The sequence below is a fragment of the Athene noctua genome, chromosome 12 (assembly GCF_965140245.1).
Source record: "Athene noctua chromosome 12, bAthNoc1.hap1.1, whole genome shotgun sequence".
In the NCBI taxonomy this organism is placed as follows: domain Eukaryota; kingdom Metazoa; phylum Chordata; class Aves; order Strigiformes; family Strigidae; genus Athene; species Athene noctua.
Window position 1 is genome coordinate 17,657,697 of NC_134048.1, and position 24,170 is coordinate 17,681,866.

Below are 24,170 nucleotides of genomic sequence, written 5' to 3' on the forward strand. Positions count from 1 at the left end.
GTCTCTCATCATCTGGCTCTTACGGAATCCAAAAGTAGCCCCAGAAAGCACAGCTATATATTAAATACATCTATAGGTTAAAAGGAAGTACAACTATACATGGTACTGTAACAATAAGATCCAACCAATGTCTGCAGGGTATTTGCAACTCTCACATCCCTTTAGGAACATGCACCAAGAAAGACTGACACGCTTTAGGAAGGCGAGACAATGTGGTTTTGAGGCAATGAATATGCACGTCTGCAGAACATTACCGAGACATTTTTGCAATCAGGAGTTGTTTCCTCCTTCCAGACAGCGAATAACAGGAACAGGCAGGGTGTTTCTCAGCTGTGCAGTGAGGTAGGCCAAAAGCTCCTCACTTGCCTGATACAACACCAGTGCCCTCTCTGCATCACCACTGCAAGTCCTTCAGCTCTCCTAAGGGACCAGCAGTGGACACACCTAGATCCCCTTTCCTTAGCACTTGTGATTTTCAGCACTCAGCAAATGTCTTTTTTCATCCTGTCCCCTTCTAGAAGGAGATGTACTGGGACAGTTCACAGTTAACCAAATCGAGGGTGAATGGACAATTTCTTCCAAGAAGCCTCTGGACAGAGAAGATACAGAGAAATATCTCCTCAAGGTTATGGCCTCTGATGGGAAATTTCAGGCTACCACTGAAGTGGAAATTTTTGTTCTGGATATCAATGACAACAGCCCCGAGTGCGGCCAGGTAAGATGTCTGTCGTGGGACATCGGGGGCACGAGGGGTGGGGCTGGGAAGGAGAGAACACAATAGCAAGGAAGAAAAAACAGAAAGAGCATGTGAAGAGGGTTTGGCTTGTCATAATTCTTCTCACACGATCCTGTTGCTTTGATTATGCTTAGCAATTTTAATTAAGATGCATGTCAAGCAAGAACATTAAATCTAGCCTCCAAGCATGTTTGCCAGCAGTAAGTGAGCGCCTAAGCATTATGAAGGGTAATTTTTGGAGATAAACAATGCCAGGAAGCCTTCTGGGTAGGGTCATGTAAATTACCAAGTTTTATATCCTGCTAAGCTGAGAGATTCCCATCAGGAGGTTTGTTACTCTGATCGCTGGTATGGATGTTACCCATGGTGAGAAAGAACAGAAGTGGTTGCTTCCCAAAGGAGATTCAAAGCCTTGTGTGAAATGAGCTCACTGGTCCCAGTCCACACCCCGGCAGCCGGCAATGTGAGACACATTGTGTTCCCCTATAAACCACATGGTTTATCCTTCTCTGCGAAGCTTCTGCTAGTCTGTTCTTCCCCATGCGGGATGAAGGTATTCTGGAGATGGCTCAGATGCCAATGACACCTTTTGTCCTTGTCAGATATTCTACACTGGAAGAGTCTCTGAAGATGCTCTGCCAGGTCTTTTTATTTTGAAAATATCAGCATCTGACCCTGACGTTGGCAGCAATGCCCAGATAACATACAGCCTCCACGGCCCTGGTGCAGAGGAGTTCCGGCTGGGCCCTCACACAGGTGAGAGCTGGGCAATGGGGTGCTTTATCCTCTTTCTCACCCACTCCTGAGAAATGCCAGCTCCCGGCATGGCTCAACACTTATCTCCTCTTGAACAAACAAAAGGACTGTTCATTCCAGCTCTCCCAAGCTGGGAAGGAATGACAAACATCCAGGTTTATTGCAATAGAGTGAGCTCTGAGTCTTCTTGCTAGCTTTCTTTACAAATATTGGCATTAGCATTGTTAAAATGAAGGGCAGACACTATTGCTAACAGCCAGGTCTCAAGGAGGAGAGATCAGCAAGTATTACAGTGCTGGCTTGAGCCAAAGACCCAAGTTCTAAACTCTAAAAAAATTTTCTCAGGTCTTGGGCAGTGTATCTGCCCAAAGGTCTCCTCCTTTCCAGACACACATGATAATCATTTTAGAGATCACTTGGCGTTCATTATATTGAGGAAAATTTAATGCAGTGGGGTTTACAAAGTTGTTTAGAAGTACAATTTATTTATGAGCGCTTTTATCCCATGATGGCAATCACTGCATGAAGTTTAGCCCAACTTGCAGGACTCCCCATGCCAAGCCCTGCCAGGGCACTGGCTGGCAGTGATCCGAGAACAGCCCTGAGCAATGTGGTGTGGACACATCACTGCTATTAGCTGGATTGCAAACCACGTTCAAGCCTGGTCTGCTGTCTCCCACGGTTCATCCAGGAAGGCAGCATGTTTGAACCTCTCTGAGCTCTCCTAGGCTACATCTGCAATTGCAGGAGACAAGACCATCTCCTGTTCTTTCCAACAGGGGAATTGACCACATCTGCACCTCTTGACCGTGAACAGAAACCTGTATACCATCTTGTTGCCAAAGCGACTGATGGCGGAGGCCGTTCCTGCCAGGCAGATATAACGCTGATCGTAGAGGACACAAATGACAATGCACCAAGATTCTTTCCCAGCCACTGTGCCGTAGCCGTTTTTGACAACACCACAACAAAGACACCCATTGCTGTGGTTGCTGCCAGGGACCTTGATGAAGGTGAGTTAGAATGGGATTTACTTTTTAGTAGAGTTCATCTTTCATTCTGAATAGAAACCTTTGAAACCTAGGGAAGGGCTACAGTGATGGGTATAGATGATTGAATCTTGGCAAAGATGTGCCTGGATCTCATCGCTGACATGCTCTTGACAAGCAGACTGGCATCAGCATTTTTGTTACTGTAGGAAAGGTAATACCTGTAGAAATACTCAAAGACAGACTTTGAGGACATGCTCTGTAGCAGACGCACAGTGCAAACTTTCACACAGAGTTTGTCTGGGATCCAAACTGGACAGAAACTTTACCAAAGATGGAGATCGAGAATGAGCATAATAAGGAAAAAAAAGAAGTTTAGTTCTGGATGGGGTAGATGATATGGATGGGGAGGTCCTTCTGAAGGCATGAAGATTCTCAGAAATCTGAGTAAGAAGGCTTCTAAAAAGGAGCTTTCAAGAAAGCTCTCCAGCAGAGACTGAATTTGCAATGACAGAGAAGCAAGATCATATTTATCTGCTTTGGAAGCAAATACGAAGAGAAATGATATTTAGAAACAAGGGAATTAAAAATGAGAATCACCAGTAAATCCAGACAGGTGATGCTGATGGATGATTGTGAGGGTGGCTAGATGTCTGAACCTACAGATGGGCAGGGGCACACTTGATGTTCATACAGCCTCCATTTTCCCTAGGAATTTAAGGTAATTAAATACACATAGTCTTAATGGATTAAAAAATAAAAGCAATAAAACCAGCAGCATCCCTACCCATGAATTAACACAGCCTGTCCCTTATCCTTGCAGGTCTCAATGCTGAGGTGGTCTATTCTCTGTCTGACTCTGCCAACGGACACTTTTCAATCGAGGAAACCACAGGGGTGATCCGTCTGGAAAAGCCTCTGAAGGATTCGCAGCATTCAGCGTTTGAGCTGACAGTCTGTGCTACAGACCGGGGCACCCCGGAGCCCCTCTCTGCTCTTGGCACTGTCACTGTCTCTGTTGTGGATCTAAATGAATATCTGCCTGTTTTCCTGGCCCCTGAATACGTGGCCATGGTAAAAGAAGATGTGGCTGTGGGTACAGAAGTCCTCAACTTGTCAGCCTTGACAAGGGACAATGCAGAAAACACAGACATCAAGTATGAAATTGTGAATGGCAATGACCACGGGAAATTTCAGCTCAATTCAAACACAGGTAAGACAATCTCATGCCCAAGCACATCCAGGCTGACCCAACATCAAAAGGTGCCCTTGTGTGCGTCTTCTCTGGTTCTTCTCCATTTGGCTTGCACTTCTCCTCCTCGCTGTCTTTAACCAACACAAGGGTAGGGAATACAATCTCTTCTACACTAAATTTTGCCAGCCAAGTCACTTAAGGAGTGATCCAAGTCTTACTGACATTAATGGAAAGATGCCTGTTACATGTCTGAGGCCTGAGACAGGTCCATGGGAATGAGGAATACATGGAGAAGAAGATGGGGAAATTTTTCCACTTCAAAATGTGGGAGGAAGTGGTTTCATTTAAAAAGTCACTCCATCCTGATCCCACAAAAAACCTGCAGCACAGACTAACAGGCCAGCTTTATTAGGTAGCACTCAATGAATGTGGGTAATAGCAATCTGTTAACCATGAGCAGGTGTTGAGCCAGGTTTACTAGCCAAATAAAGCACTGCTCTGTTTGCACAGCGATCTGATAAGAGCTGTTTATCAGAAGGCCAATGTCAACTACCTGAAACAAGCCCTTGGCTGCGTCATCAATGGCCTTCTGCCCTTGGCTGTAACATCCTCATCCACAGCGCCTTCCTGTGCTTCTCTATCTGCCAGGCTCTTGCTGTTTTTTCTACACCAATCTTAATAGTTTGTATGTCTTAAAAGACACAGAACAGTGTTATTTCCAGGGAATAATTTTGTGACAGTTTCAGTGCTGAAACCAGGAAATCATTGAAGTACACAGGCACATTCTGCACACACACACCCCTATTTTTTGCTTTCACTTTGTCTTCAGTCCATGTTCCTCACTCGTTTTTTGAGATTAACAGCCTCCTCCTTCTTTCTGTGTTGCATCACCTACAAATCACAGCGTCTTGCCACACACCTTTTTCTCCTGTACAGTTCTGCATCTACATCTCACACCTTTTCATCTTGCCTATGACACAGTTCAGTGATGCTCTACTACTGCTTTGGTCACAGCTTTCAATACCACTGTTGGACTTTCATTCCATTTTGTCCCAGATCTCCTCCAATCAAGATTCCTGGAGATCTTCCAGAATGAAAGTTTATTTCACCTCTTGAAATGCTTGATACCAGAATGAGTCAGGTTATGGCAGAATCAGTTCAATTATAGTTTGTTTTATGTGATGCCATGACCTTCAGTATCCTGATTTAACCAGAGAAGGTCAAAGTTAAGTCAACTTTTCAGCTGGCAGCTTGGCAATCATCTCAGTATATCTCCAGTATTCCAAGCAACCTCACATGCCACTCATTCAAAGTATCTTCTCTCCTTTTCCATCCATCTGCCAATGCAGGTGCCTTATACATAAATGGGAGCTTGGACTTTGAAGCAAGTCACGAGTATTACTTATCCATCGAGGGCACGAGGAAGGGCTCAGCTTCTCTCAGTGATGTGACCATGGTGGTGATCAACATAACTGACATCAATGACCACGCGCCAGAGTTCATCCAAGATCCTTACTTTGCTGATATCCGGGAGGATGCTGCCGTTGGAGAAATCATCCTCACGGTATGATTATGAACCAGGCCAGCTGTCTTAACTTATTCTTTTACTTGTGCGATGCATTTACTCTTCTTTTGCGCTTTACTTTTCCTTGGACACAGCCACTTTGGTGGGTTTATGTCATTCAACATGTAAGATTTAAGCATGACTTTTAAAAAAGATGATTGCCAGAATTCCTGACACTCTATAGACAGGGAGAACACTTCACTTTATAAGACATCTTTAAATACCTCATGAGGGCTCAGGCGTCTGAGGACTGCACACAAGAGCTAAAATGCCTGAAGAATGCCAACACTCTTCCAACCTAGGGAAAGGAGAGGCTTCCCTGGGCAGAGTAGCAGAGCCCAAGGTATTTCCATATGTGATTCCCTGCCCGGCCTGTTACCATCACAGGGGTAGTAAAGTCAGGAAAGGGACAAGGATAAAGCCATTGTTGTAGCTGTGTTGAGTTTTGTCTGAAAAAACTAATGAATGACACTTAGGTAAATCACCTTCCTTCCTCCTCATTTGAGGCAAGCTCAAACTAATACCCTTAAATGACAAGGAGGTCCTGCCCCCATTCCTCTGAGACCAAGGCCTTTTCGGGCCAGGGGTCCTAGTTTTTTTTCTCCTAACAGGTGTCAGCTGATGACTTGGATGGAGCAATGAACAATCAGATCACATATTCAATCGTGGCAGGGAACCCGCTAGGACATTTTGCCATTCAACCCAAAAGCGGACAAATCAGCATCGCTAAGCATCTGGACAGGGAGGAGGTGAGTTCAAGAAAATGGGAACAGGAAGGCTAAAACAGATGTGCCCCAAAAGACTGAGGGAGCACAGTATATTCAACTTCCTCCTGTTTTCTGAATGATCTACTCATATGACTGTAAGCAAAAGGCATCTTATTCATTCATTTTCTAGACTCCTAGATACTGATGTAGGGAGGCTGGGCTTTAAGGAAGGCAATACAGCCTTCAGTGGTCACAACTCTGGGCTTTGCTCTGTTCCACTGGTGCTTCAAGCTGGCTGGGTGAGAGTCAGCCCCAAACTGGAAACCAGCATGGTTGGTTTCTGCTTCTCTGCATCAGAGCATTATAGAAAACAGGTATGGGGAGGAGATGCAAAGGTCATCTGGACCGTCTCTCATTCATGAAACAGTAGCAGCTCAAAACACTGTTGACAGATGTTTGCCCAGCTTAGTCTCATCCATCTTTGGTAAGTTGTTTTCCTTCTCTGCAACTACTGTGAGGCTGATTAGCAACGTGCTTTGAGATTTATGGATGGAGAGCCTCAGCCAAGGGCAAAGCTCTTGTTATAGTGCAATGCATGGTCTCAAGCATCTCAACAAGCTGCAACAGAGTAAAACATCAATGTGAAAAAGCTGCCATTCCTCCATTTCTTCAAGTAATTATGCACTACAAATCCTCCAGATCCCCAGTTATTCCCTGACAGTTCGAGCCACGGACAACGGCCACCCTGCTCAATTCAGTGACACTGCTGTGCGTGTCCATGTGTCCGATGTCAATGACAACCCTCCTCGGTTCTTCCAGCTCAACTACAGCGTGGTGGTGCAGGTAAGCCAGGAGGCAGTGTGTTCTCCCAGTCCATCTCAGGGTACTAAGGTACTTGTGCGTGGGCTGCTGCTGGAGAAGAGGGGTGAGACAGAGATGAAGCATGCTGTTTCTTTGTGCTTATTGCCACAAAGAACTGGTAGCATCTGCAGGGGTAGATATTTTGCCAACAGATGCCATTTTCTCATTCCAATAGCTTCAGGCACCTCCTGTCCTTTTAGCACAGAGAGCACAGAGCTTTTCACATATTCTGAGCCTGACCTGCAGCCCCTTTCTCCCTTGCAATCATCCATGTCTACACCACAACATAAAGAACAGACCCAAGCACATGGTCAAGCAGCATCATGTCTGCCAGATGAAGCCCAGTTGTCACTTGGACTCAAAACACCTATACATTCTCTGAAAGAAACACACACAAAACATGCTTTCATCTGCCCTGTCAGAGTCAAGGGCAAAGCAGGGGCAGCAGCTCAACTGTAAACACTTAGCTGCCACATACATAATGCCATGAAAGGGGGTCCCTTGCCCCCACTGGGTCTCTGCCATTTCTGGCAAATCTGTCTGCATGTACTGGAGACACGCACATGGGCTGTGGGATCTGTCTCCGTGTTCCTGATCCAGCAGCTCAAGGGGCACTGTGGGTTCCCCTGGGCCTTTTCTCTTTGCTTGTCTATCTCACTAGCATCTTTCCTCATTTCAGGAGAATGCTCCCGTGGGTACAAGCGTCCTGGAGCTGATTATGAGCGACAGAGACTCCCCAGAAAATGGACCACCATTCTCATTCCAGATCACCCAGGGCAATGATGGGAAGGCTTTTGATGTCACCCAAAATGGTCTGCTGGTGACATCATCCATCCTGAACAGAAGAACAAAAGAACAGTACCTATTACAAGTCCAGGTAGAGCCTGCTTTACCGTCCTGGTATCCAGATTCCCCAGTCAGATTAAGTAGCAACAAAATGGGATTAGGATGGCACAGCTGGATGCAAATATCTCTGGCTTTGGAGAAATCCAATCCAGGAACAAATTGTGCAGACTGGAGCCAGATCCAGACTTCATTTCTCTACACAGTCTGCCCACAAGAATCTGGGGGCAAGCTTCTTCACTGATAAAACTAGATAATACGATCATGAGAAATACTGTCAGTTGTTTCCTTGGACAGATGCTTTTCCCAGCATCATTCTAGTGAGTTCCAGTTTAAAGTGAGACCTGGATCTGATCCTGCAAACTTTCTCCAAGTATCCTGGTCATTTAAGAAGTGGTTTAAGTTCCTCTTCAAAGAGGATTTCTGTTATTCTGTTGTTGCAGAGTGAATTAATTAATATTCAGTGTTATCAGTAAGGGTAGTCCATTACAAACAAAAGGATAATTACATGTAAAGCACATACTTCAGTAATGGTAGTTGTGCTAAAAGCTAGGTACTATTATGTTTTAAACCTCAACCACTAACTGCCTAAATTTATGGAGAAACTTATCCTATAATCTGATTATTCACATTTTTCTATTTTGAGGCTCCATGAGTCATTCTAGACAGACACTCTCAGAGGTGGCACATAGACTTAAATAATTCAGAAGGTGAAAAAATGTGTCGATGTGTGTAACTGCTTTGTATCTTTGTACACTCAGTTATGCATGGAACCCCAAAGATTGGCAACATCTCTAAAGATGATTAATCCTCAGGAAATCAGAGCCACTCAGGCGTGCCTCAGCTGCTGATGAGTACACAGGGAAATGAGCATGACCCCACCGCTAACAGAATCAGTCTCCATGCTGGAAGACATGTTGCCATTTCCCTGGGGCCATCTCCAGGCAGAGGTCCAACGCAGCTGCCAATTTTTCCCATTCCTTCTTCATTCCCAACCTGCTGCCTGACAGCTTCCACCCACTGCTACCCGCAAGGAGCTCTCCTTCGCAAGACCTTATCAGCCCATCCAGTCAGGGGAGGTGACAGTAAGTCAGTGTGTGGCCTTAACAGATCCTTCTGTTTTCCTTGGCAGGTCTCCGACAGTGGCATCCCTCCCCTTTCCTCATCTGCCTTTATAAATATCCAAGTGACTGAGCAGAGCCAGTATGCCCCCTCAGCCCTTCCCCTGGAAATATTCATCACCACCAATGAGGAAGCCTTCCGAGGTGGCGTTCTGGGCAAGATCCATGCCACAGACCGAGACCCCCATGACACCCTGGTGTACACTTTGGTGGCAGAAGTGCCCCAGGAAGGGCTCTTCTCTGTTGGAGCTGCAGATGGGAAGATCATTGCTGGGGACAAGCTTCCTCATGGCCACTATCTTCTGAACGTGACAGTCAGCGATGGTACATTCACGGCCACTACCAGTGTCAACGTCCACGTGTGGTGCTTCACGCAGGAGGCCTTGGACAAGGCGGTGGTGCTACACTTCCGCCACCTCTCCCCCGAGGAGTTTGTGGGGGACCATTGGCGCAACTTGCAGAGATTTCTGGGAAACATCCTTGTCACCCGGCGCCAAAACATCCACATGGCCAGCCTACAGCCTGCAGCTACCTCTGATGGAGTGGACCTGCTCTTGGCTGTTGGAGAGCCACACGGCTCCTTGTACGAGCCTCGAGTCCTCGCAAATAAACTCACCGTGTCAGCTGGGGAGATGGACCAACTCGTCGGTCTCCGGATGAAGAAAGCAATTCATGTGCCCTGTCATGGGTCAGACTGTGCCCACCGTGTCTGCAAGGAAACCATCCAGCTGGACCCAGGCATGATGTCTACTTACAGCACTGCCCGACTCAGCGTCCTCACCCCACGGCACAGCTTGGAGCAAATCTGTTCTTGCAACGGTGAGCAATCCTTCCTGGTAGTGTCCCGCCCTGTAAGCCTGGGCATACTGTGTTTTCCTTCAGTACACTGTAAAGCACCTCGACTTGCCCTGGAATTAGGTTGCCCAATGACCAACAACTCCGCCTGCAATTTCAAAGCCAAATCTAGACTCTGAGAGCTTGAAAGTTTCACATAGTTGTGTTTGGTTTGAGCTTTTTTTTTTAATCTCCGGTAGTATTTAATAGCAGGAGTATTTATCTCATTGGGAAAAGTCATTCATACCTAGCAGGCAATGAAGTTCAGTGATCAGAATTTTGATCTCCGAGCTCCTGTGTTGATCCTGGACTCAGCAAAGCACAGACTAACTGATAAATTTGAGGAAAGCCAAATATTTGTTATACTTATTCTAGAATACTTCAAGAAATAGAGGGAGCAGGTATAGAGGTTAGCATCACTTGGACAGAAGTGGTAGGGGGATATGATAGAATAATATAAAGACTTATTAAGGTTGCGGAAATGAGAAGGTGTTTTAGAACATGCTGAGGGCACCTTCCAGTTGCTATAAGACAGAAAATGCCATGCTGATATTTCTGGATTGTTTTACAGTTGAGTACATAGAAGAAATACTGGGAGCTCCAAATGGGAGCTGTGGGAGATATAGTGCAGCAGTACACGGGTTGCCATGGATGGGACTGTTTCTGGACAGTTATGGTGTTGGGCTGGGAAAAGAGTCAAGGCTTGGTACAGTCCATAGTCTCCAAGGATGACAAAGATGAGACCTTTCACTCACTCTCCTTCCAGGAACGGCTGTGAGGTTTGGGGGTCACAGCTACATTTGGTACCAGCACCCACAGATCGGGTCCTGGCACATACACTTTCGGCTGAAGACCCACCAGCTGCATGCTGTCGTGTTCTACACTAACGGGACCAACCATGCCACTTTGGAGGTACGTCTTGCAATGCACAAGGGTTCCCTTCCAGCATAAAAACCCCAACTTACTGTTTTAGGGAAGGGAATCACAGAAGGAAGATGCAGTACTTTGTACCCTTAGTAATTCATCTAGCAAAAATATAAGACTTGGGAAAACCAGGTGAGACCCAAGCACAGTTTGACAATCGCTGCAACCACAACTAGTGAATCATTTTTTACATCTGTGAGTGCATATGCTAGTCTCTGATGTGAAGGCAGCATACACCCGTATCACAGATCTACATCATCTTCTTTCCTTACAGATTACTTCTCCATCCCTCTCAGGGCAAAGAATTTACCAGGTGGAGTTTGCTACAGTGGAAACAGACTGGTCTGGGGAAAAGGGCAAAATTCCCCCCAGACCTTAGGAATGGAGTCAGACCCCCGCCGCACACACAGTTTGCCAGACCACATTATGGCTCGACCTAACGCATAAGAGGCAGCCACATTGGGCTGGAGGGTTGGGGTAACAGGGTAGAGATAAGGAGGGCACAGGTAAACTCTGAGATTAGGAGTGATATCACCAGCTTTACCTGCATCAGAGCGTATGCCAGTCAGGTCACACACCTAATCAAATGGACTTCAAATTAAAGGTCCTTTACAGTAATGGACAGAACAGACAAAACAGGGGTCTTAAATGCTATTTCTCACCCCCCCCCCCCCCCCACTGTTTTCAACCACATTCTTCAGGTAGTTTCACTATTTAAGACACCTGCAGAGCCAGGAACATTTCAGCCTGATTGCTCTCCTCCCTCTGGCTGCACAGTGAATCTACCCAGCATTCAGAGATCATCTCCCTCTTCCACTTTGGCAACAGAAGGAAAGCAGCAGATGACTAAAGAATAGGGTTTTTGTATATTCCTCATCAATTAAATTCAGACTAACTGGAGACCAAGATCATAGGACATACTTACCAGCTTACAGAGATTTATCTCTGAGACTAATCATGTTGAGATCTACACACTGTAACCTACCTGGAAGTATTCATCCTGTCCCTGAATTCCCTCATCCCTTCTCATTGGTTTCACAACCCCATCTTCCTATTTTGAAATCCTTTTCTCTCCACTGTTATAAAAGACTCGCACAGAGTGCAGCCAACGCCCAGGGACCTGCCCAAAGTACATATTGCAAGCTCCTGCTGCCACAGCCATCTCTCCTTGAGAGTAAGAACAGAGAAACATCATCCGTATGTCTTGTACTCATCTCTGAGTGACTTTAAGCTGCACTGTAAAGGGCGGATGAGAAAAACTTAGCTTTTCAAGAAGGGTCTCTAGCTTTCTACCCCATCTCTGGGAAGGGGAGTCACCAAGTAGTTCAGCAGGAGTCCGGCACTCCAGATGGTTCTCAGAAAGAATGAGATGTCAGGAAACTACTGTGCCAGGCCTAATACACAGAGTCAGTGGAGAAAAGACATTATTGATGGGCTTCAGTGTGCCCATGATCTCCTGTACCTGGATGTCTCTTTTCAATAGGAAACATTCATAAAGCCTCCACCATGAAGTTGCCTGTGAATTATTTCTTCCCTGTCTCACTTTATTAGCAATATCTCAGGGATCAAAGCTTTTCTAGACCATCCAGCCTGAAAAAACTGAAGGAATCCCTCAAGATTTTAAGCTCTGTAGACTGCAGCACTCTAGGTATGAACCAAAGCTTTGAAAGAATAATAACCAATGGTTTGTAGATTTGGTGAAGACGATGAGTTCTCCCAAGGGCATGCACGTCATCACCCCTCCAATCACTAAGCTCTCCTTTTGTTCAGAAATAGGTTGCAGCAAGAGCATGGCAAACCAGGCAAGCTGGGAAAGACTTGGCAGTCTGTCAGTTCTTGCTCGAGGGAATTGAGTTCTTAGCTGTCTCCCAGCCCCAGAAGTTGATAAGCCCAATCTACAGACCCATCTGAAGTGAAATCATGTTCCTTTAGATAAAGTGAAGTGACAGAGTTCTCTGGTGCACTTGCCAATTGTGCAAAGAGATTTACACACATGCTGCCCTGAGGCCCTTCCATGGCATCTGCCAGCTGCACCTCCTTTCTCTTTCCTTCAGCAGCTGCTCTCTCCTCCCACTGGGATTTATTTATACGACGGGCTTCTCTAAGAGTTAACTGTTGTCCTGCTCTGCTTTTGACCCCTTTTGACCATATCATCTCATACCATATGTAGTTTCCTCTAGAGTTCAGTGTAGTCCATAATCACTCCTCCCCTTCTAGCCTCTCCAAGCATCACCACTCCTAGCTGTCCCTAATGCCCCCCATGGAGATCTCTTTTGTCTGGGATGAATTGTTTGATGTTACATAGCAAGATCTGCTAGTTTTCCATGAATGCTTTGTTCCATCTCTCTTCTCCTCCATAGACTCCTGGCTTTTATGAGAGGTTTAATCAACAAAGCACTGGGGAGAAAAAGGGGAAAGAGAGGTTAACTCCTGTCTTCACCCTGAAACAGCAGAGCTAACCTTTCCTTTCTCCTTCTTCCATATGAGTTTTAAAAATTAATCTTGGGCTACAAACAGGAATTTCTGATGTCCCAGTTTAATGCAGAAGACACTGGTGTGGTTCACTTAGCAGCTCAATATCTTGTCTCCCTCCTGTTTGCTGGATATCAGGGATTGGATTGCAACCCCTGTCAGCAGCTTTGGCCTGGCTTTCCAGCATGCTGGTTGGGAGCTGGGTACAACAGTAATTCCTTTCACTGCCTCCTCCAGAAAAAGCTGTCAGTGCTCAGCAAGATCCTTTCAGCACCCTCACCCATGCCAAAGGGGCAACTGCTCCAGCACCTTCCCCACCACTAACGAGACAGTGAGAACAGAGTAAAGGCCACATGGCCCAGAACAAGAGTCCATCTGTGACTGGTGATGGAGTAACGGATAGTCTCAATACCAGGGCTCTGATTAGGCTCAGAAAGGGGGAAGAAGGGGCAAGCAGCTGCAGGAGTGCATGATCACACAGCTCTGTACTGTTACATGAAAAAATGAGCTTCCCTCCCTGCGCACTGGTCAAAGGTTGCAGGGAAGGACCACAGGTGAAATCGTGCCAGAAAGATGAAGGTGTTTTGCAAAAGAAAGAAGGTTGCAGTCACTTAAACAGGCTTTAATTGATCCATGCATAGCTTAATATGAGTGAAAGGGGCTGAATTTGTCTACCTGGTAATTCCTGGAGTCTGAAAATCAGGATTCATCCTGACTCTCTTAGGCAGGAAGGGAGGGGAACAGGCAGCAGGAGAAGTGTTGAAAGCCTCCATGAAGAGCAGCCACCTGTACCACAGCTAACCCTGACTTCTGGGGTGTCTTTTGCAGATGGTTAATGGAGTGCCTCAACTTGGGTACAGCTGCAGGGGGAACTACACTGGGAACCTCTCCTCCTCACGTTTTGTGAGTGATGGCGAGTGGCACTCGGTCTTCCTGGAGGTGAAGAATACGTCTGTCCGCCTGCTCATCGATGGCCTGGGAAACGCCTCTCTCCAGCTGCCAGGGACCTGCATTATCTCCCAGGGCAGACGAGACCTGGTTTTTGGGGGCCTCTGGCAGCCACTCCAGTCCCAGAGAGTCACAAGGGGGTTCAGGGGCTGCTTGGATGTGGTTGCAATTAATGGCAAAGAAGTGGTTCTCCTACCTGGAAAAGGGCAATCAAAGGAAGTCATGGAGGAGGTGGGGATAAAGCAGTGTTGCTCCCCCACTGGCGCCTGCAGCAGCAACCCATGCCTCAACAACGGGATGTGCTCCGAAACTCATGGAGGAGGTATGTGAACATCCCACACAGAGCAATAGGAGAGCAATAAGCAGTGAGGGGAGGGAAAGATACAACATCTTCATTCATCCCTATGCCAGGGGCTATTCCAGGGGACAATCAGAAGTCCCCTGTCCCAGGGAACCTCAAGTGGTAGCTGACTCAGTGCAGCAGCAGCTGGGGGGTATGAGATCATCATCCTGGCTCTCACCAGCAGACCTTGGCCCGGAGGGCAGGAAGGTGTTTCTAAGCAGTGTGCATGACCTAGGAGAGTGCAGCAGTTGCCAAAAACTCAAATGCAAATAGAGATTCCACCCACCCCTCTGTATCCTCTTTGCTTAAGGAGACATTAGCGAGGCTGGGATCAGGCAAGATGGGATCATACAGTGATGGTATCTGGCTTGTTTCTAAGCCAAGGCCTTGGTCTACTCCCACTGCAGCCAGTGACTCCCCAGGGGTATGGGATGGGATATGGGAAAACCGTAAGCTCAAATCCAAGAGTCTCAGGCTAACATGGGGTGCCCGTGCTCAACAGAGGTTTGATACCCAAAGACAGTCTCACTACTGCCCCATTCCTCCCATCAGAGGGTCTCCCTGTAGCGAGCTGTATCACAGGGACAGGGCTAGTTTGCATTGGCCTCTGGGGGAGGAACCACTCCCAGTAATGTCCACCCTGTGTCACTGCCCTACACCCATGTCCTAGCTTCCAGCGCGCAGGGCTGCACCCCATAACACCCCTTCTATCGAGATAGATAGTGTCTGCGTTTTGGTCCTTCCTTGGGGCAGAGGGGTGCTTTCCAGACTGCTGCGTGGGACAGAAGCTCCTCCTGCAGCTCTGTGCTCTTTGGGGCCATAGCCAAAGCCCACACCTTGCCCAGCGAACAAGTGAGGACGGAGGAGGCAACACACCTCCTCCTGCCCTGCCCGGAGCCTCTGGGAACAACATTCCCAGCCCTGTCGACTCAGCAGCTGCCTGGTTCAGATGAACTTGTTTGACACAAGGTGTATCCGTACCAAACAGTTAGCCTGGCTAGCACTTGTGCCCCAGCCTTAGCCCTGAGACCCTCCACACAGAAAACCCCTCTGGCTGGGCTGAAAGGGGCTCAAAGCCCACAAGGTGAAAACTCATCTCTGCCCTAAGTCAAGACATCACCTGCTTGCTTTGCAGAGAGCACACAACGAGAGGGGGGAAGAGGAGAATCACTAATAATCTACTAATCATCCAGTGCCCTTCCCAGTTTCCTTCCAAGGTGATCAAGTTCTCCTGCAAATGGCCCAACAGCCCAGGAAAGAGCCTGTGGGACATGGCCACCGTCAGAATCATGCAGGACACTGCTGCAGGGAAGGGGTTGCTCAGGGGACGTTGTAGTTTGTGAGGTTATCCTGGGTGCTTGGCTTCCTTGAGCATTGTGGGCTCAGTCCTGGAGACCACGGGCATGCAGCGCGAGTTTATGCAAAACTCTGCCCAGGGATCTCAGGCGTGGGATTACATGTACAGGCAAAGACATGTCTCTGCAAGCAAGCCCAGGTAAGCCACGTGGCCGCGTGAGAACCCATCTGTGCGGAAAGGGTCAAAGCCAGACCAGGCACCACATCAACCACAGTGCTCAGGACCACAGGTGCAAACACATGTGAACCCCCACCTCCAGGAACACTTGTGTTTGGGCACACGCAGCCCTACAGGCAGTGTCCAGCGCCTGCTGCACAAGCGTCAGCACGGCCTTGGTTGTACAACCACTAACACGCGTGTGGAAACAGATCTACATTTGCTCACCCTGTGCTCTAAAGCAGGGATGTTTAGCTTGCGCATGAGCAGCAAAGACTTTCCAAGCATGGTGCAAGGTGGAAACGCTGAACTTCCTGCACAGCACCACCAGACGAGTGACTAGCAGGAGCTCAGCACAGCCAGGGACATTCCCATGCTTCGGGCTACACTAAACAGCAGCCAAAAATGCAACCAGTAGCAGTCCCCTCCAAGTCCCTGGCTATGCTGGGTTTCTCTCTGGCTGCGAAGCAAACACCTTCTGTAGGCAAGAGAAACCCGACGTGTTGAGACAGGCGCTTCATACCGCGAGAACTCACAGGACCAAAGACTTCAGAGAACAATAAGTTACAGAATATTGCATTTAGCAGAGTCAGAAACTGTGAATCAGCCAGCCAGGCTCCCCTTCCTTTAACTTGGATTTGTCCCCCTAGCTTCTCCATGCAATAAACTGTACCCCAAATGCATCCCTCCTAGGAGAGGGTCAGTATCAGGAGAGGACAGGCTTGACTTGCTGCTTAAATAGCTCTCTAGTGCCATTGTGTTGTCCCAGAGTGGCCACCCAGCCTCCAGCAACTCCTTCAGGTCCTGTAACGTACCCACCAGCCCTCCGTGGATGGCTTGGCTGCCCCACAGCACCTGCGGGAGCAGCAAGGACCTATGCTTAGGTGGCTGGATTGAGCCCTCTGTGGGTACCAGCAGCAGCAGACACTGCTCCTCCCTGCTCTTGTTAGTTCTTCTACACGGATAGTCTCTGTATGGCACTCTCTCACCCTCTCCAGGTTACACCTGCATCTGCCCCGGGTTGTTTTCTGGTGAGCGCTGTGAGCTTGGGGACAGTCCCTGCGAGTCCAAGCCCTGCCTGCACGGGGGAACCTGCACCCTCTCCGCCACCGGCTACTCCTGCCACTGCCCTGACTGGTACCTGGGCGAAAGGTAAGGTCCAGGAAGGCGTTGGGATGGGTCATCTTCCATGTTAGGCTGAAAACACAATCTCTACCAGCAAGTATTGCACGTTTCTGGAGCTCACTAGATCCAGACACTCTAGGATTAATTACAAATCGTGTGTACCTGAGCACTGCAGCAGGAAAGTGTCCAAAAGCAGAGGTGAGCAGACCAGGACATAAATAGCTCTGCCATCATGTGGTCATTGCTTCTCTGTGCCCATCTCCTCTGAGCAGGAGGAAAACAAGAAAAAATCTCCTCTCCTCGCAGATGCTTGGAATGCCTGCAGATGCTGTGCTTGGTGCAGGTTCAGAGCCTCTCCTTGCGAGGGGAGGGTCTCTCCCCACATGCTGCTCCACTCCAGTGGAGCTGAGCTTGGCTGGGACAGGGGCATCCTGGCAGCAGGGTGCTGGCAGGCACTGCCCTGGGTGGCATGGGGATGCTCCGAGGCTGAGGGGAGGCTGGATAGCGTAGTTGTAAGCTGCCTCCTCCTTCAGCAGCTGGGACACCCACCCTGGGTGCTAAAAGGGCTGCTTCTGCCCAGGACCAGCTCTGCAGAGCCCATCCAAGGGGAATTTATCTCCCAGGTCACAGCCAGGATTCATCCACTTCAAAGCTCAGCTCAGGATAGTGGACTACACTGAAAGGTAGGCACAGGATGCCATTCCCCCTCTCCTGTCAGAGAGCCTACAGGTCCCCATTATCACAAGGTGTCAGAGTGTTTGGCTTTGGCCCTGAACCCTATGGTTCATATCACATTTAAGTTCTCACTATCAGTGGTACAGCTTGGATACATTTCCCATATATGAAATGTCAGTGCACACTTGCCAAATAGCTGCAGTTAGAGAATTTACCCAGGCCCAGAGGCTGCTCTGCTGCTCAGCATTACCCACGGCAGCCACACACCCCTCCAAGCCCCCACCCTGCCTCCAGCCCAGCCTGGTGAGAAATGCCCAGCACAGGCTCCAACAGCATCACATCCAGGTCATCCTTCTGCCTCAGACATTTAGCCAGGATGGACACTGGTCCTTTGAATCAATGCAAAGCAGAAATTATTTGTGCAATTCTTGAAATAAAAGCATGTAGCTGAGCATTAGGTGGCAGTGTAATATCTGAAACCATCAGTTGTCCAGCTGGAGCCTGTGGGTTCATGTTACACACACCAGCTCACACATCCTAAAACACCAAGAATCAAGAGGAGCCCAAACCTCACAGTTTGTTCAGTAAGAAAAAAAAAGGAAGGAAAGCCAACAAAACATAGTACTTTGTATATTCCCCCTAGCATGGGGAGATCATTACTGTGAAAGGAAAGGTTCCCCCTTACTGTTGGGGAATGTTTGTGTGAGGTGGAACAGGACAGGGAATCAGAAATTCAGTCTCAGTTCTGCAGATGCTCCATAAAATGCCAAAACAGCCTGTTCAACGAGGATGCCCATTCTCAGGCTAGAAGTTCCCCAAATGTTTGCTGCAACCTGCAGACATCCACAGATGATCCTGAGACCCCACAGAGCCTGGAGGACATATGAGACTTTGTAAGAGTTTAATACATCTCAGAGTGATGCTGAGCTCCCTAATTTAACAGGACAGGAGCACCTCTCTATGCCGTGTTAGCCCTAGAAACTCCAGGTATTCCCTGAGGCAGGAAGCCCCCTGGTTTGATTTGCTGCATATGACTGAAAAATAGGATCATCATGTAAAACATGGGTCTCCTGAAAAGCATCGGTTTATACTCAAATATCATAGTTCTCTGCCAGGAGAGGCAGGTAGCACGAGTCTAGCAAGGGATGGAGCACCCTTGGCTGGTGTGAGTCAGAGCCCTGAACAGGATGACACAGTTTTAGCTGCATCCCCAGGCTGATGGTGGCTGTCTCCATCCTTTCCTACCCGCAGGTGCGAGAAGATGGCCGAGGAGTGCCGAGACAACCCATGCCGAAATGCCGGGCGCTGCGTGAGCAACCAGGGCTCTGTCCACTGCATCTGCCCGTTGGATTACCAAGGGGAGTACTGCACGCAGCCCATCATCACCCCCGCCATCGTGCCCACGCAGTGGGCGGTGGGCCCCGAGGAGATCGCGGAGATCGTAGCTGGCGTGCTGGGGGTGGTCATCCTGACCGTGGCCTTTGTGTTCATCCGCAAGCGCTTTCGCCACCGGGCCAAGGCACACAAGCCTGTGGCCCGGGAGGACCCCGACCTGCTCTCCAAGAGTGAGTTCTCCAAGAGCGTGGGTGTGGGCACCCAAGCCGTGCCACCCATCGAGCTCAACATCCTCAGCGACACAGCACACAACAACCTGGACCGGGCCACGCCGGAGCAGCGCAAACCCACCAGCACCCCTGAATTTGTCACCTTCAACTCAGCCAACGCCCCAAAGCACCGGGGCACCATCGTGTGCAGTGTGGCACCCAACCTGCCCCCCGCTGCACCCCCCTCCAACTCTGACAACGAGTCCTTCATCAAGTGCACCTGGGCCAGGGAGGAGATGGGTCAGTAGCCACAGCTTTTCCTTGCTCTTACACATCCTTCTTCCCCTTGTGAAGTGGATCTAAGGTTTGCAAATACGAGGGACCCACTGTCTTGGTTAAAGCCAAGCAAAGCACAGGCAAATGCTGCCCAAGACCTGCTATAGGTCCTTTATTGGCTCTTCCCTCCCTGCTCACCAGTATATCTGTTTTTAGCTTTAACCTGCTCACCCACATACACAATCAACAAGGAAACTCTTAATGCATAGCCTGGATTCCCATATATCCTGGGTCAAAAGACCCTATAAAAGAGAATAATGAAACTAAGGGGAGAAAATTAAAACTCACACTGATTTTTAGGATTTTAAGGGAGGCATTTGCATCAACACTCCTAGGCAGAGGGATCACACCCTCAGGGAAACAGCTTGCATGGCTGCAGACAGCAAGGTTACTGCTTTCTCCCCATGCAGGAGTTCACCACCAGTGTACACTTTCAGAAGAGCGTTCACAAGTGTAACTACAGGGGAAGGGAGAGATCCAGTGGATCACTCACATGATGAAAGGATGGGAGCAGAGCAAGCTGCTCACATCCAAATGGCATGATGAATTGTGTCTTTTGGGTTCTAGAGTGGTGGATGCCTGAAGGCTGGTGGAAACACTGCCTCAGCACAGCCATGGGTGCCCTCAGGTCCCCTTAATTCCCACAGCAGAAACTGCAACTCCCCTGTCCCCACTTCTCTCTTTCCTGGTCTGTCACACCTCCTGCAGGCTCAGAGTCTACAAAATGAATTAGCGGGAGGGCATGAGAGGCAGAACAACAGCTTGAACTTCAGCTAACACAACTCTCTTTTATTCCAGTCTACCCAGCAGAAACAACCTACTGGCCCCCCCGGTATCTGTCATCGGATGTCCAGGAATATTCACACTATGAGATCATTCAAGGCCCCCCTCCATCCTCCTCCCAGCCTCCTCTCCCCCCACCGCCTCCTCCGCCGGCAGACACGGAGCCGGTTGCTCTTTACGGGGGCTTTCCCTTCCCGCTGGACCAGAGCAACAAGCGGGCCCCCATCCCACCCCGCTACAGCAACCAGAACCTGGAGGACTTCTTGCCCCTCGGCCCGGTGGACATGGGAGCCTCCCAGTGCCAGAACGAATATACGGCCATCAGCTACTACCCAGCCCAGCTGGTGCACGGTGAAGGCATCCCGTACCAGCCCGAACCCGGCTACAAGCGGGTGAGCATGCGCCTGAGTGTGGCCCAGCCCTCCTACGCAGACTGTGAGGTGGGCCACCAGCCCAGCATCCGAGCCCAGCCCCTTCCACCCCCCAACTACGAGGGCTCCGACATGGTGGAGAGTGACTATGGGAGCTGCGAGGAGGTGATGTTTTAACAGGGGGCTCATTGTCGAGATGAGAAGAGAAGCACATCTCCACACAGAACAGTGTGCAGGAGGCTGGCATGTGCTGCTGAAGGGAGGTTTACGTGTCCCCCTGCCCAGCTTGCAGCATCTCCTCCTGCACGGCTGGGTTGTAACTTGGCTGGATCTTTCCCCCCACTGCCCTCCATGGTGCTCCTGCTGCAAACAGAGGGGAAATGCTCCAGCCACTGCCAGGACACGGAGGATGCTCCTGGGATGCCAATGACTAACCTGCCTCCTTGCCAAGGGGACTTCCTCTGACACTGTGCAGGGCCACAGCATGCCACCTCCTCCCACCCCAGGCCACAGGGATGATGAGGAGGAGGAGGGCAAGCTCTGCAAGCATGGCAGCAGTCGTGGTGGAGAAGGTGTGAAAGGACTAGTGATGCACAGCCTGGGAGTACCCCAGGTGGGATAGCAGAGGCTCCCTACCCCCAGCTCTGGCTCCAAGGGCTTGCATCAAGCCAACAGTTTGTCCAGTGGAATGGATCAGCTGGTGCAAACCCTCTTCTATGTCTTCTGCCCATGCAGGGAGAGAGATGAGGGAACGCAGCTGGTCCCATCAGCACGTCCCTCACTTGGCCAACAGACGTCCAAGAAAAAAAATAAATGTCTGTTTCCATAGAAAAACCAAGCAACAAGCTTCATCACACCAGGAACCACTCGCAGACTCAAACCAGTGCAGCTAGCAGCAAAGCAAGACCCCTACCCAGCTGGGCTGCACTCACGGGAGTAAGGGAGACCCTGCCCCAAGGATGGGAGCACAGATGTGCCCCGTGGCTGTCGTGGTCCCATGCTGAACATAACGGTACATGGTCCTGCCACCCAGCCGGGGCTCCCCAGTGTATCCCAGAAAAACTGGCCAGCACCACGTGGCTTCTCCTATCCAAGACGGGGCACTGAGGCCGTTGAGTGTGGGTTTGCCTGTATGTCCTTGTGCTTGGAAATGTATTGTTTCTTTGTGAGAGGTTTTCTTTGGTCGGTTGTTTGATGTAACTTTTTTGTTGTTGATTTTTGGAAAGTATTAAAAGAGTTTGGATTTTTTTACTATGATTTTATCCTGTAACTCGGGGATTCTCTTGTAAATAGGACATCCCTGCCTAGCTCCAGCCAAGGGCAGCCCAGGGAATAGCAGCTTATTTTGGACACCAGCACCCTCAGCCTCTTGAGCCTTCAGAGAAGTACCAAGACAGCAAGTTCAATGCATCTTTGAAGATCCTATAAGGGCCAGAGGAAGGAGGCAGACCCACAGTAGCCTGCCTCACTTCAGAAAGGCACAAGCCTCCCTTATCTGATAGCTCAGGAGAAAAGAGGTTAAAGGACCCAAATCCAAGCCCTGCCTTGATTCCCATCCCCAACCACACTTGGGAAAACAGAAATTCATCTAATTTCTGAAAGTAAAACCACAGCCCTTAAGGAGACGGCTATCACCCAGTTAACCTGGAAAACACACCTGACTGAAGCGTATCTGCAGATGGGTCCCCAAAACACCCAGCACAGGCTCTGTGGGACACAGCAGCCAGCCCCAGCACCTGTAAACCCTGCCCACAGTCCCACACCCCTGCCCGAGCCTCCCCTGGGCATCAGGGCAGCTTGCCACTCCTCCAGCACCCACCAGCCACCCCCACAGCCTCCCAAAGCACTGCCTGTTTCACCTCTCAAAACTCTCACGCACTTTGACAACTATTTTTTCACCAAAAACCCCAGGCTCGTCACTGCTGACACTCCCTCAGGCTTGCTGTCCAGCAGTCATGCCATGGCCCAGCTAGCAATGGGGAAATACTCGTAAAACACTCGGTTAATTCAACAGCCCTGTGGGGAAGATGCCAGCATAGGCTAGAGCAAGGCAGTAACATGTCGGTGCACATCAGCCCATCCCGTGTGTCTGTAAGTGTATTTATTAGACGGCAGTTGAAAGGAAATCCAGGCAGTACAAGTGGGAACACCTCAGAACACTAACACACAGGGCCAGAAGAAGACATCATTAAATTTCTTGCTCACAACAAGGACCAGAGCATCATCTGGGAGCCCCGAACGACTGTTTGGGTGCAGGAGGTGGGTGCACAGAGAGGTTTGCTTCAGACTCCCCAGACCTCTTCCTGGCCAAGGGCAAAGCCACATTCTCCCCTGTGGCAGCCAAGCACCTATAATTCACGCAGCCCCAAATTACCTGTTCCTCATTTGCTACTCCTAAGAGCAAAGACATGTGAAGTCTCCCATGTGCTCATTTTCCCCATACCAGAATAAAACAGAAGCCATTTCTTGTAATGCTCTGCTTGCATTTTCACTGCAGCAGCACTAGGAACACCACAGGGTTGTGCCTGGGAGGTTCAGAAGGACTGTCCATACAGCAGCACCCCCAGGCACCAGTGAAGGGGTATGTCTGAGTCTTAAATACCTATTACACCCCCCAACAACATCGGTATTACACTTCCCATGAACCCCATCCCAGAAACCACTCTCCCAGTGCTTACTGACCCAAGCCTCAAAGTTTTGGCTTTCTCAACTGCTGCATGCCTTAGTGCTGAACTGGGGGAGGGCACGCAAGAACGGGCATAAAGACAGGGGGGCTTGGGACACCCAAGTAGAGATGCTTGGCACAGACAACCAGCACATGTGAAAAAACCTGCTATTCACATCCCCTGCTGGAACCAAAAGCAGGGAAAGGGGATTGCATTTGGGACACACAGGGATGTTCTCAGGGGACAACCCAGCTACAAACTGGAACCAGCCCCAGGGCCAGGTGGCCCAGGCTCTCAGTTACCCCAAGGTGTACAAAGAAATACAGCCTCCTTCTTTGGGAGTCAGCTCTGCTCAGCAGAAATCAGTCCCTACCTGGATTAGGACTGATATTTTAGCTGTTTGGGTTTACATAATAAATCCCTCTCAACACCTTCGTCCTAAAAGAGCACGATCCCTGTGCATTAATCTGGGCACAGCATTTCTAAGCTCAGACATCAGTGGGCTTTGTGGAGAAGCACAGGAGAGATCCTGGGGGAGGTGTGAGAAAAAAAGAGGGTTTTTTCCTAATTCTAAGAGTTGCTTCAGTCTGGAGAAGGTTGAAGGAGAGACCTCCCAAGGTCCTTGCCAGCTTCAATTACCCTACAACGCTAAAGCACTTTGTAGACAGAGTGCAAAGACATTTCTGATGGGCCCAAGACCGGGGCTGCCTCTGGACAGGAGCAGCACAAGCAACAGAAGAAACTCCCGAGTACAGCACACTGCTCCAAACCCCCAGTCTGACCACACAACATTTACGCTGCCCCAGCACCACAGGCTGCAACTCCTACCACCAGCTCCACATCCCAAACCAGGAGCTCACCCCA

The 24,170-nt window shown here is 49.3% G+C and overlaps 1 protein-coding gene across 1 annotated transcript in view; it reads left to right on the top strand.

The window, feature by feature from the left end:
• The window catches only part of FAT2 (FAT atypical cadherin 2), a 47,051-nt gene extending 25,234 nt beyond the window's left edge, over positions 1-21,817 (top strand). Inside the window, exons 10-23 of the mRNA XM_074916485.1 lie at positions 519-715; positions 1,339-1,492; positions 2,272-2,505; positions 3,305-3,694; positions 5,026-5,240; positions 5,852-5,989; positions 6,647-6,790; positions 7,488-7,685; positions 8,784-9,591; positions 10,373-10,518; positions 13,831-14,272; positions 16,805-16,958; positions 18,858-19,450; positions 20,285-21,817. Coding sequence (XP_074772586.1) covers positions 519-715; positions 1,339-1,492; positions 2,272-2,505; positions 3,305-3,694; positions 5,026-5,240; positions 5,852-5,989; positions 6,647-6,790; positions 7,488-7,685; positions 8,784-9,591; positions 10,373-10,518; positions 13,831-14,272; positions 16,805-16,958; positions 18,858-19,450; positions 20,285-20,817 — 4,346 coding nt within the window. The 3' untranslated portion in view covers positions 20,818-21,817. The remainder of the gene's footprint in view (positions 1-518; positions 716-1,338; positions 1,493-2,271; positions 2,506-3,304; positions 3,695-5,025; positions 5,241-5,851; positions 5,990-6,646; positions 6,791-7,487; positions 7,686-8,783; positions 9,592-10,372; positions 10,519-13,830; positions 14,273-16,804; positions 16,959-18,857; positions 19,451-20,284) is intronic.
• Positions 21,818-24,170: the final 2,353 nt, after the last annotated feature.